A 14,073-nucleotide genomic window follows, 5' to 3' on the forward strand; every position below is an offset into this window, starting at 1 on the left:
CATAAAAATACATAAAATTAAGAAAAAATTCTAAAAATATTTTTAACTTGATTTTTATTATTTTTGCTTAATTACCTTTTTGCTATTTTAAAATTTTTTTGAAAAAAATATAAGGAAAATTGATATAAAAATTTAGAAAAATCTCAAAAAAATACAAAAAATATTTTTGAGTTGAGAAACTCATTTTTTCATCCCCAAGTAAATTTCAAACCTCCTAGAATATTACTTCTCCTTTAGAAAATTTTATAAAGATTTCAAAACCTCAGAAGTGTATTTTATACCTTATGTTCTCGATTTTCCAATCCCAATGATTTCAAAGGGAGGCATGAACTCTCCGGAGTATATTATGCCCCGCATCTGAGAGAATACCTATATAGTATCTCCATTTTTTGATTTTTGGAAAAGAGTAATCTTAAAGACTTATTACATTTAATTTGTGGGATAATTTTCAATTAATCTAGTACTGTTCCTAAGAACGGGCGTGTAAGGGGTGCTAATACCTTCCCCTCGCGTAACCGTACTCCCGATCCCGACTTTGGCAATACAGACCAATTCTACCCTTAATTGGGTAGCAATCAAATGTTCTAACCACACTTCAAAAGGTTAGTGGCGACTCCGTCACACCATATTTTTCACGAAAATATTCTTTTCAAAATTCACCCCATTTTTCCCAGTTCGCATCCGCACCCACCAGTGTTAGCGGGTCCAGGACGTCGCGACAATATGTATTAATTAATTTTTTTTATTTAAAATATGAACAATTTGAAGTGTCCAAATCTTAAATCATGTTTTGTAGTTTTAGCACACTGCTCCATCAAAAAATAATGGATTGGTGTGTGGATGAGCATGTTGTGCAAGTTACTAGATGGGTCATTTCCTTTCCATTCATTCTGATCTCTTCTGCTTCCGTTTCAGCAATTTTGTCCAAATCCGCTCTTCTTCATCATCTCCCTTGTTCCTCTTTAGTCTCTTTTGTTTCAAAAATCTCCCTCCAAGCCATACATACAACTTAGGAGAATTTTAAGATTACTTAAGAATTTAAATTTAAAGTTACTTTATCAAGTTTTTATGTTTTAAAAAAATATATGAAATGGTTGACATATTTTAGAAGAGAAATACGTAGAAGAAATTGTTTTTCCCAAGAATTTTTAATTTTGAAAACTATTTTACCTGAAAATAATGAAGTTGATTTATTTAATAAGGAATATAAATTCGTAAAATATAATTTTACTTGTTTAACTTATTTTAATGGACGTATGACAGCATTTTCATTCCTCAGTTTAGCGCCATGAAGATGGGTGTAAAAATATTGATTAGATTGAAGTTCTTGGTCATAAAAAAAATGAAATATGAGGACGGCAAAATGTGGAAAAAAAGAGAGTACCCTACTCAAGAGGGAAGAAATGTAACGTCCCGAAAAATAATAATAATAATATAAATATAATATCTGATACCACAACTGTAACGACCCGAAACCCAGTGGGGTTCAGGGTATACCTTTCCATAAATTAATTTAAAACTAGTAGCGAAAAATAATCTAAACCTCATATACCATACCAAAGTACTAAATCCCCACAAAATACATAGGTATCTCCCAATATCAATATTACCTCACATAAAACATACATCACTGGTTTTTACACAAACCCTTACTTTAAACTAACTTATCTAACTCCTGCCCCGAAACTCACTAGGCTTGGTTTCCTGTATGTCCTGAAATGTGAAAATATTTATTGGGATGAGACATCTTTTAGTAAGACGGAATAAATTATTATCAGTGTGTGACTAACATGAGTTTTAGTGTAAGCAAAATACATCTATTAATTAACTTTAAATGAGACAACATTTATAAACTTTACTCACACCTATATAATTGAAAAATACATATTTTCCTTTCTATTTGTAAAAACCGGCCCATACTTTGCACCATTTATATAAATCTACAAATCACATGATCCGTACATCACCGTTCATATCAAGCACTCGCTGAGATTGAGGCGTTACATATCGTCGTACCCCAATTCAGCAAACCCTCGAGCTAAAGTCCCGAGAATTGGGGCGTTACGTATCGCCATCCCCATTTGCCTATCTTTTAGTGGTAACATCTGGTATATATTAAAGCACTTGCTAAGATTGAAGCGTTATGTATCGCCGTCCCCCAATTCAGCAAGCCCTCATACTAAAGTTCTGAAGATTGGGGCGTTACGTATCGCCATCCCCTTTTGCCTTGATACCTCCAAAATTACTTTAACAAACATCAATATTTCTACAATTTCCAATCAGTCATGTGATCGTATCAAACCATCAAATTCACAACTCGGTATCAAACCGTCATATCCATTACTCGGTATTAAACCGTCAATTTCATAACTCGGTATTTAAACTGTCGTTTTCAAAATTCCACATTATTCTCAACATTTCCAGAAATCAGTATAATACCATAACATTCACTGTATAACATCATAAAAATCCCAATAAGCTTAATTATGAAATAAAGAGGAAATATTCTCATGCCACACAATTTATTCAATAATTATAATTTTACAAAATTGCTTGCGAAATTTTCAAAATATATAATTGGTAAATTTAATTATAATGCGGGTATGATCAACTTCCCATTTTTAAATTTAATCCCCAATATATTTAAATTCCCAAATATGATCAAATCTCTACAGTTTAATTTAATTCCACAATACTTAAAAACTCAGGCATATGGAAATAATTGAATTAACATAATTAATTTAAATCAGAAATATAAATTTAAAATAAATCATGACATAATCTATTCCCCTTATCTTAACCCTGGAGTGGTGTCTACGATGTCCAAATGATGAAATCTCTCCGGTTAAACGTTGAGGAGCGGAGCTGGAAGCCGGTAATGATGTTCGTTTTTCAATTTGGCCAAGAAATGAAGGAGAAATTTAGAGAGAGAGAGAGAGAGAGAGAGAGAGAGAGGCGTATGACCAAATGGGGGGGGGGGCTCTTTGGACATTTACGCATGTCATGCCAAATCGCCAAGTAAAGACCAAATAGAGAGGTAAGTGAGAAAGAAAAACCTAACTGCTCTATGCTCTTTAATTTCTTTGTCAACCCTATTAACTTAAGCATAAAAGGATTTTTCTAAAACCTTATTCAATCACCTTGAATTTCACGAAATCTTTCATTCCCACCTTTATTTGAACATGAAAATCTAATGTGGTAAAAATTCTCACTTTCTATAAGGGTCCCATCCTTCCTTTGTGGGTAAGTGTTGAATTTTTAAAACTTATGATTGTCAAAAATTTTAGAACATGGATTTACTTAAGTCCATATTCTTAGTAGGATTTTATATTAAAAATCTAATTACTCTTCATATAATGATAATACATGTCTAAAAAAAAGTATTAGAGTATATTTCTAGAAATCTTAGGATGGGAAAAATAAAAATATTATTATAAGGTAGACATCCATTCTCAAAAATAACTTTCTATGAGAATATTTTTTATGTTGTTGTTTGTGTCATTTTTGTGCACCTCTTTTTGTAGTATGGTGATAATCGCCTGGTTTAGGAAATTGTCCAAGGAGTTACAATAAAAATTCGGTTGAAGGAGGCAAATCACTTATTACCCAGGCAACACAAGAATCATAAGTAGCCTCCAAGTAACAGTCTAACAGAAATTATGTAGTCATTAAGCGATGATGGTCACCTAGTAATCAGGTACACGTCACCCAGTCATCGAGGGACAAGGAGAACAAGCATTAGACAAACATACTAATTATATAAAGTTTTGTTAACTACAATAATTGGGATCTTTACTATTTATAAACTAACCCGAATTCATAAATAGGATTAATAGTATAAATTTATGATGGGTAGTAATGATTTAGACATAATTTGGAAGTTAGTTGTAATTCTAACCTTGACTTGTAATGGGCATAAATAGGTTTATGATCGATCTTGTAAGAATATCTTTCAATCAATTCGACACGTAATGTAATGGTGCAGTGTTAGAACAAGCCCCAATACTTTTAATCCTCTTTATCTTTGTCTTTTTCTATCTTAAATATATCCCTTATCTCCCTTTCCCACCTCTTCTAATCTAAATTCTTGAACTTGTATAATTATATGGCCTAGCCATGTTCAAACCGGTGTAGGTAACTACCCTTAGTTTCTAAAAATTTAATTCGTACCTATACAAATTATTAGGGAAATTTTATTTTATTTTCAATTTTTTCCCACTCAAAGAGAAAAGAGTAAGGGTTACACTCAATTATTAGAAATTTTTGAATAGTTTATTTTTTTTTAAAAAAAGAGTAAAAAATGAGGATCAAATATTTTAGCTCTACATTTTTGGCTTTTTAGTCTTCTCTTTGTTTCTTCTTCTACCCTAACGGCCTAACTCCATTAAGAAGCTTACATTGTGATGGAGATCAACAACCTTTAATCTTGTCCTTCGCCGACATGGTTACACGTGGACAGCCTCCGGATGGCCACATTGGTTGGTGACCCTTGCAGGTACACATGGAGTATCATGAAGATTTTCAGTGTGAGAAACCTCGAGTTATTATGCTGTAGTAAGTTCAAGTTCAAGACCCATGTGGGTTCCACACAATCATGTGAGCCCCACATGGCTCCATTAGGCCTCCCTTTTGACTTATGTTTGTCTTTAATTTGTAATGTTGCAAAACAACTTGCTTGTATGTGTTTGTCTTAGTAAGTTGCGAGTGTTAGTAAGTTGTGTAGGATTTAATATGTCTAATAAGTTGTTATAGTTAGTTAGCTTGTCTCCCATGCTTGTGTGGGAAGTGCAAGTGTGTTTATTACTTTGTCTCTCCTTCCCTCATGTTAGCTTACATATATCTCCATTCTAAGAGCTGAAATTAAGCTAAGACATTGATATTAAATTAAAAGGGATTTCCATTGTGAAGCTTGATGAGCTTTGTCCAATCCTAGTGATTGAGTAGTGAGAGACAATCCTAGTGATTGAGTAATGAGAGACTACGCGTTCTCTTCGGAGATCAAGTGGTAAGAGACCACTAACTATCCATCATTTCTACCACTATCTCTTCCCTTACCCCACGTCACTTTCATATACATATCGCAGTTTACATCCTCATTGTTCAAAGCTTGTTCCAAGGAAATTTTCTGTTGTGATTGGAGTTTGTGGTGAACCATATTAAGTCATCCAATAGCTTCCTTCGGTAAAATTGTTCTTTACTTAACCCTTAACTAGTTGTAAACCCTTATTTGAAGCCCCATAGTCTTTAGTTGAGAATTAGCCCTTGAATTCCTGCAATTTTATTCAAACCCATAGGAGTTCAGGCACCTGAGGTCGTAACCTTAGTCGACTAAGCTGCTACTGCCTTCCCAGAATTATGTTTAAAATTTCATCATGCAACTGAGGTCATTGGCTCAATCGACTGACTCGCTACTGCCAATTTGGAATTCTATTTCTAAATTTTTTAGGCAATTAACTCTGTAGTCTAGGCAATTGAAGTCACCCAGAACCTTAACTTTCAATAATTATACACTTATTTCTTTGTCAATTGTGGGAATATTGCTATGCTAACGTAAACTTATGTTATTGAATGATTGAAATAACATCTTTACAACATATAACTTGATTTTTTTGTGAAAGAACCGTTGAGATTGAATTTCGGAACAAATTATATACTCTTTCAAAATTCTTAAACATGTGAAGCATAACCTACTTTATATTGTTTAAGTTTGGTTGATACAATTCTCAATTTAAAGTATTTCTAATGTATGTGTTGATTTGACGGTTAATAATAGGACTAGGTCACCCTCCCCCGTCTTACATGACATTGACTAGAGAGAAACTTCATTAACATCTTTTATAGGTTTATTAAATATGTGTTGCGATATGCTAGCTGTGGGATTGGGGGCTTGACTGCCTTAACTCGAAGATGGCGAGACTTTTGGTTTTATCTTTTGTTTGGTTTGATGAGGTCACCACTAACATATTATTTTCTTATGTATGGTTAGATCACCTAATTACTACTAATTGACATGACAATTGAAAAATAGTAAAAATATTTTGTAACTGACTTTATTATTATTTTAAAAAATTTCTACATAATTTTTATTTTTATTTTATTTAAATTCACATGATAATTTGATTTTGATTTTAATTTAAAAGTGTATAAAATAAATACTTTAATCCAAAAAAAACTATTTATGGATATTAAAATTTATGACCACTAGTTGTCAAAATAAGTGATAATCATAAAATATAGTTTTCATTTTTTCTTTTTGCAAACTAAAAATTGACAAGAGATAACAAAAAAAATTGACAACATAGGGGGCTATTTGGTATCACTATCAAAAGATAGAGAAATTAAAAAAAAAAAAAACCAGAAATATAAACTAAAAACTAGAAACTAGCAACGTAAACAAGTTAACATTTTTAAAACTAAGATAAATTAAAATTTTAATTAAAAATGCTAATTTCATCTTTAAATAAAATAATATTATTCAAATATGATTAACATAATAAAATTAGAAATAATACACATTAAAAAATTACTATGATAAAAATAAAATTTATTATAATTATTTTACTTAATTATTCTACTTCCAAATTTTCCTTTATAATAAAAAAATTATTGGATATGACAATTGAAAAGTAGTAAAGGTATTGTTTAGTTGGCTTCGTTATTATTATTTTGAAATTTATATATGTTTTTCAATTATATTTAAATTCACATGATCATTTAAATTTAATTTAAAAGTGTATAAAATTAATAATTTATTTCAAAAAATTATTTATGAAAATTAAAACTTGTGGCAATGGGTCACCAAAGCAACTGAAAATCATAAAATCTGATTTTTAGTTTTTTGACAAACAATTAAAAAGCGAAACGGAAACAAAAAAATGACAACATAAATAAATGTGTTTTTATAATTTGTTTGTTCACTGTAAAGAAATAAAAATAAAAACCAAAAAACAACAACGATACCAAGTAGTCACTAAACAAACGTGTTCTTATAATCAGTTTCTTCATCGTGGAAAACACAGAAACAAAAAATAAAAAACAGAAAACAATACCAATGCTAAACAAATCCTAAATACCTTAGCAAAAAATAATATGATTTGAATAGGAAGAATAGGAAAGAGAGGAGGGATGGACAAGCAATGGTTAGATGGGAAGTGCCCCTCTCGCTTGGCTCCTTTGTTTTTTGGGAATACGCACCGGGTATCCACGCGTCCGTTTTACGGTCCACGTGACTAATCCTGCGCCCCTTGAAGTTGACCCCACAACTCCAAAGGGAGGGTAAATTTAGGAGTCCAGAAGCAGAAACGAGTCCAGGAGGGTTTGAACACCTGACTTTGTGAAAGACACTTCTGAAACCCGCACTACCACCTGAACCACACCCTGGGAGTCTCTCGCTTGGCTCCTTGTTTCTATGCCTAAGGGCAGAGATTGACTAGGTATAAATAAAGGAGTCAAGAGATCTCTTTTCATTTTGAATTTGAACTAAGATTGCCTAAAAGGTTGTTCAGCTCATTTGAATCAAAGTTCTTGTTGCTATTTTTAGTTTTTAATTTATTTTTATTTTTTGAATATTGCTTTGGGATGCCGTCAACAAGAGGTAGGATAAAAAAAGATTAGTAATATTTTGGTCATTTGACTTATTTGGACTAAATGACAATCACAAATATTAAATTAGACTTGTTTTACCTCAGAAAGAGGAGTTCTCATAATCAGCAATTAATACGAGTCCATGACTATCATTTAATTCGAACCTTTTTTGTCATATATTTTATTTGAGTAACTATTTTTATCAATGATATAAGTACCATAATATTTAACCTCCTTTTTCGTAAGCAAACAAAAAATAATTGCTTAAAACAACTAAACTAATCAGAGTTAATTATATTTTTACTTGTACTATGACAATAAACAAAATGCAACGAAATTTTTATTTTAAAAAAATAAAAAATTTAAGTGTATATCTCTTTTATTAATTAAAGGAGTTTTGTCATTCATTTATTCTAACTCAATCATTTTTATTAAAACATACTTATTTTAAAAATTATTTTTTAGTTAAAATATTTAAAATTATGGGTATAAGTAATTTAATAAATTATATTTTGTTTAAAAATTTTTAAAAATATTTACAACTTGCATAATCTTTTGCTTTTTATTATCTTTAGAGATATTTTCTTCTTTTTAGTCATCTTCCCACAAATTTTCTTTACTTCTCCTCAAAATTTACAAACACTTTTAAAAAGGAATCAACATGTAATATTTGATTTTACCAAATAAATTTAGAAAATTCAAACAATCCACAATCATCATTCGAATTCAAAACTCATCATAATCAATTTTTATAACTTCTCATTTTCTTATACTTAAAATTTAAACAAATTTCTATAACTTCTCGTTTTTTTAATTCCCTATTATTCCTAAATAATAAATTTTAAAAAGTAAAGCACTTAAAATTTAAATAAATTTTAATAAGTTCCAATCATGTTTTTACCTCCATTTAATCAACTAAAAATACTAAATTTTAAATAATGTGACACACACCACAACTAATTTGGTGTTAATATTTTCAGTCGTATTTAAAATAATTCTTGAGAACTTAGCTTAATTCAAATATATTTACAATTTGTATAAACCAATCTTCATTAGAAAATTGAATTTAGTTTTGATATACAATCAGAAAACGTGCGCTGTCACGTGATCACAGATCACTTGGGTATATTGAAAACCCTCTCGTCTCCCAGTCCCACAACTCCTTCGTCACCTTCACGCACCTCCCGAAACTTTTGTCTCATAGGATAGGACTGCTCAATCCCCATCTCCGACCCTCAGCTTCTTCTCACAAATTCACCGCTCGAACTCAAAATCTCACGATGATTCCGTTCTCATCGCTCGTCTCCAATCAGATACGCTTCCTCCTCCAGAGCCTCACCGATTCCAACTTCGATCTCGTGCTTCGCGAGCTCTACGAGGTGCTTCTCAAATTTCTCTATTTCTCTTCTCACTGTGCATCTTCTGTTGTTCTTAGTTCTCAAATTGTTGATCTTTATATTTTGTGAGCCCTAAGTGATTGCTAGCTCTGTTTGGTTGCTGAGAAAACGACGGAAAAGAAAAGAAATTTGAGTTTTTGTTGTTTGGAATCATACGAAATGAGGGGTTTAGTGAATTGAGCTCATTACAACTGGAATGTTTGAGTTGAAAAGTTGAAAAACACAGTGGCTGATTTTGGCTTTCATTTTCTCTTTTGCTTTAACGAGGGTTTATTTGCTTTGGCATATTAATAAGACCATTTATGTTTGTTTGTGTGTGTGTGTGTGTGTTTTGGGGGGGGGGGGGAGGGTTGTTGTACAAGCGCACGTGATGGAGCGCGCAATGAATTGTGAATTATAAAAAATATTACAGTTTGAATTTGACATTTTCTTTTTCTAAATTCAAAAGTTCACTTGGATGGGAGTAGCGGTGGATAGAAAAGCTAGGTTGGAAAAGTTGTAACAGCTTTGAGAGTTCCATACCGCGTTAATGTTTTAATAAAAGATATACATACTTTCCTTAAGAGGTAAACTCCCTTTGCCACAGAGTAAGAAGTAAATTGGGCTTGTAAGTGAATGGGTGGGACATTAATATGGATCTTAGATGTTTTTTTATGAGGCCTTGCAGGTTCATTCACTGGTTTACCTTGTGTTTATTCATTTGACAAAGTTTCAATTGGGAAGAGGTATTTAAATTTGTTATTTGGTGGGAAATCTGCATTGTTGTGCACCTTTGCTCGCCCGCATCATCTATTTTCCCTCAAAAATGATGTTGTTTCTTCCTTTCTAGTTCTGGGACTCTTTTTCTTGAGATTTAAATGATTGGGAGTTGGAGGATCTTTCTTCTCTACTTGTTGTGGAGTGATGTTTGGACGTGGGTTTTAAATTTCTCTTTTTATTTTATTTTTTTGTTTGGGGGGGGGGGTTGTTTGTGTAAGTCCTTATTTTATCACCCTGGTCTAATGTATCATTTCCCCTTCATATTGCATGTGGGAGACGATAGCCCCTTCAAAGATTTAGCCATTTGTTTGATTGATGTCCCTCGAGTCTTGACAGAGTAACATTGACGATCTGTTGTTGAGTAGGAGGCATTCTGAGGCTTTGTCTCCTAATATGTGTCTTTTATGTTGAAGCAGTTAAGAGAATGTTTCCCATTTGTTTTTACATTGTTCATTTGCTTGGGATATATGCAATAGAGTACTTGGATTTGGAGACTTGGTGAGATTTGGGTGTGACTAAAGTTGGTTATGGAGCTTTTGGGTACCTCTTTTATAAATTTTGGGAATAGTAAGGATGCTTGTAGGTTGTAGAGGCATGCTCTTTTGTTGTATGAATCCTTAAGTCCCATTAGTGGAGTTAGCTATAATAATCCTTTTCTGCCAATTCACTCCGTCAAGAGAATTTTCTTCAATTGGCATAAGAGCGGTTAAATCCTTCTTCACTACCTCATTCTAATTCATTTTAGGTCTATTTGTTTCTCTTCTACTTTAGGATAAAAGAAGACAATTTTCGTATGATTCAAAAAGCAAAGTTCATGACTCGGAGGACAAGGAATCCTCTCTAAAGATCCAAAGGACTGCAAAACAAAAAAATAAAATACACCAAAGAAATAATAGCGATCTGAGTATTAATTACAAAAGCGATGCCATCCAATCTCTTATGAGGTTGGACAGCAATAGTCCCCAAAAATTTACAAGATAGTGTAATCAAAAGGAAACAAGGAATATCACTCTATCCCATAATAGCCATGAGCTAGTTGACTGTTGAGCGACCTTGAAAAACCTAACATTCCTCTCAATCCCCAAGGTCCAAAATTGGCAAAAACTCTTGTGCTCCAAAGAGCTTCACCATTTCTATTCTTTCCAAAACCCCTGAAGTTAACCAACTATAGCTCTCCCACCTTTCCTGGTGCCACCCACTCTCCCCTTGCATAAGAGAAGAGGGCGTTCCAAAGTTGCAATGCTGCCTTGATGCATGAAGAGATGAGTGTTCTTTTCGTTGCCTTCACAACACATGATGCACATGTTAGGATTGAGAGCATTATAGGGCCTTCTTCTCTGAAGCAAATCATGCTTAGTAATCCTTTCTAGTATCATGGTCTAGACAATGGCTTGAATCTTCTTGGGCACCTAGCCCTTTGAACAATTTCGTTCCAAGGGAAAAGGCTTGGGGATGGATTTGAGAAGGTCTGAGGGGTAGGATTTAGAAGTGAACATACCCGATGAATCACCCTCACACTCTCATCCTCTCCAATGGTAGGATATCTCATGGTGAAGAATCCCTACAGAAGAAATGGAGGAGTTGATTGGAGCGTTATGTTGCAATGGAAGCTTAAATAGATGAGGAGCCTTTAGCTCCAACGAGAACTCCTGCACTCAAATCCTCCCAAACCATTTTTTATTTTTATTTTTATTTTTACTGTTATCCATTTTAAACCAGATAAGAGGAATTAATTAGCTAGCTACTTTCGACATGAATTTTTAGGGACCTGTATAAGAGATGATATCACTGCCTCTCTTCTCCTACTTGTTTTGTTGGATCCGTACTCGCTCTCTATCACCTTTTCCACGAGGAATCAACTTCCAGAGGAATGTCTGAAGCCACTTGCCTAATAGGGAGATGTTTTAGGATACCACATCCCTAATGCCTAGACCCCCTCAGGTGTAGGTTTGCTAACCATCTCCCAGATAACTAGATGGTCTCTCGACTCTCTCCTACCATCCTTTGGACCTGAACAAAGCAAATTAAGCATCATATTCTCTAAATATTTGGCTACTTTCAAGGGAATTCTAAACAAAGAGAGGTAGTAAATTGGGATGTTGGAGAGTGAAGCAATAGTGGGAGTGGCACAGTTCCCAAGTGAAAAGTATGCCCTCTTCCAACCCTCTAATCTTCTAGCCACCTTTACTAGCACAAGATCCCATGAGGCTTTAGTTTGGGTTACCTCCAAGAGAGGGGCTGAGGTTGGATAGGCGCCATTCAAGGGAATCGAAATCCGCTACCAATTTGAAATTCTGGCAGATCCTCTCCCACATATTGACGCTGGAAATCCCACTCTTGGATAACTCGGTTTTTAATCCTAAGATCTGCTCAAATATTTTGAACAATAAAATGACTTGCCAGAATTTTTCTAACCAGTCCTCAAGGGCTAAAATATAGATTTGAACAGAAATTTCATGGGTCTCAATTTACGAAAATTTTAATGGAATTTTGAATTTCAATTTAAAGAGACATTGGAAACTTACAATAAATTATGGAAATTATGAATGAAACGCTGCAAAATGTCAAAATGAGTGTCTGTGAACAATTTAGAAAAAAAAAAATAGTCTCAAAGTTTGCTCCTTTGTTAAGATTGTATTTTTAATTTTCTGAAATTTTGGTTAGTAACTTAGTATTCCAAAATTCTGGCTGAAATCCTCACATTGGACCCTGATTTCCCTTTCATTCCTTCTCAAGCTCCAAAATATCAGCAATTTAATTGCTGAAATTGAAGACCATGAGCACAGAGTTCAGTTTTTGGCATTTCTTTGGGCTTTTAGCATGAGTGTTTCAAGGGCTGTTGCTTTGGGATGCTAATTGTATTTTGTTCTACTGTTTTTTCCTTTCTGTTTGAGGATTCGTTGTCCTCTTTGATGGATTTTTCTCCTTGTTCTAATAATTTATTTCTATGAGAAAGAAGATATACATCTACAAATGCATGTATGGATGCATGTATGCATGTTTTAAGGTGACATTAGTTAGTATCAACAAAAACGAGGATGGTTTTAGCGTGTGTCTGATTTAGGCTCCATTTGGATCATCAATGATTTGGTGAGAGAAAATGAGAAGAAAAGAAAATAAGAAGGAAATCATTTTGCCATAGTATTGTCTCTAGAAAACTTGTTCAAATATGATTAAAAACTTAGAAAATTCAAAGGTTAATGACATATTTAATGAGAAATCTGTTGTTTTAGTTGGTATATATTTTATTTCTATCTGTATTCTTTGAAGATCAAACAAGAAAAAGTGAACTTCCTCATGTTTGTCCTCTCCTTTCCTCCATGTTTTCAAGTTTTAGAAGGGGCTTAAATGTTTGTTTAAGAGCATTCTTGCCTGCCTAACTAGTTATTCACGTTGTCAGTTTTATGGTACCTTCCTTGATGCCACCCAAGAGGTTTGAGAAGCTTTGGAGAGATTTATTTAATTTTTAATGGGAAAGCAATGATGGAGAAAGGGAGTTCCACCTGGTGGATTGGAATAGTGTGTGCTTTTCAGTTGTTTGAGGAGTGCTTGGGCTTCAATCAAGTTCTTGGCAAGTGGCTTTGGAGATTTGATGTGGTGACACAATTTGCAAAGACTCCTTTCTAGCATTGCTTGGCTTGGTGAGAGATAAAAATGAAGTTGTGGCTAATAAGCTTCCCATTGGGGAAAGCAGGGTTGCATGGAGTTTGCTTTTCAGAAGGGATGTTCGTGGACTGCAAATTAGATAGGGTGGAGATCCTGCCAAGCAATTGTTCAGGACCAGGATTATTGCAGAAAAGGAAAATCCTAGATAGCAGTTGGGTGGCAAAAACTCAGAGGCACAGCTGTCAAATTGAGATTCAGATTGTGAATTGAAATTCCAATTTCAAGAATCAGGAATGGAATCAAATCGTAATATTTACAATTTTCAGAATCAATGACATGCATATATGTAAAACAAAAAAAATAGCAAAAATATGATCTTATGTTGCGTATGCTTTCTCTATACCGAAAACAAATGAGGGAATGACTCAAGAAAAAAGTAATAAAAACTGAACTCTATGATGTTTCAAGGGAAAGAATAAAAAAAAATTAACAAAACACAGAACTTTTGATGTTAAAGATACAAAATCATATTTCATGCACATGTTTTCTTTATTTAAAGTGAGATAAAGTAAATAAAAAATGAAACTAATAAATAATTCAAAAAATAACTGATAACATAACAATTTTGAATCTTGTGAACATGACGAAATGTTAATAGCACCTTATGCAACCAGTGTTCTGCCCCTTTCTTTCAATTGGCAGAACAATATACTGCCAAACTATATAA

General features: G+C 33.2%; 1 protein-coding gene across 7 annotated transcripts in view; it reads left to right on the plus strand.

Annotated features, from left to right (window-relative positions):
- Positions 1 to 8,747: 8,747 nt before the first annotated feature.
- The window catches only part of LOC131146551 (uncharacterized), a 68,519-nt gene continuing 63,193 nt past the window's right edge, over positions 8,748 to 14,073 (plus strand). For 5 of the 7 annotated variants that reach the window (XM_058096207.1, XM_058096208.1, XM_058096209.1 and 2 more), the window contains exon 1: positions 8,761 to 8,963. In XM_058096207.1, the coding sequence (XP_057952190.1) occupies positions 8,865 to 8,963 (99 nt within the window). In that variant the 5' untranslated portion in view covers positions 8,761 to 8,864. Of the gene's footprint in view, positions 8,964 to 14,073 lie in introns of all 7 variants that reach the window. The other 2 variants (XM_058096205.1, XM_058096206.1) reach the window with 1 other exon arrangement.

This window comes from Malania oleifera, chromosome 13 (genome assembly GCF_029873635.1).
Source record: "Malania oleifera isolate guangnan ecotype guangnan chromosome 13, ASM2987363v1, whole genome shotgun sequence".
In the NCBI taxonomy this organism is placed as follows: Eukaryota; Viridiplantae; Streptophyta; class Magnoliopsida; order Santalales; family Ximeniaceae; genus Malania; species Malania oleifera.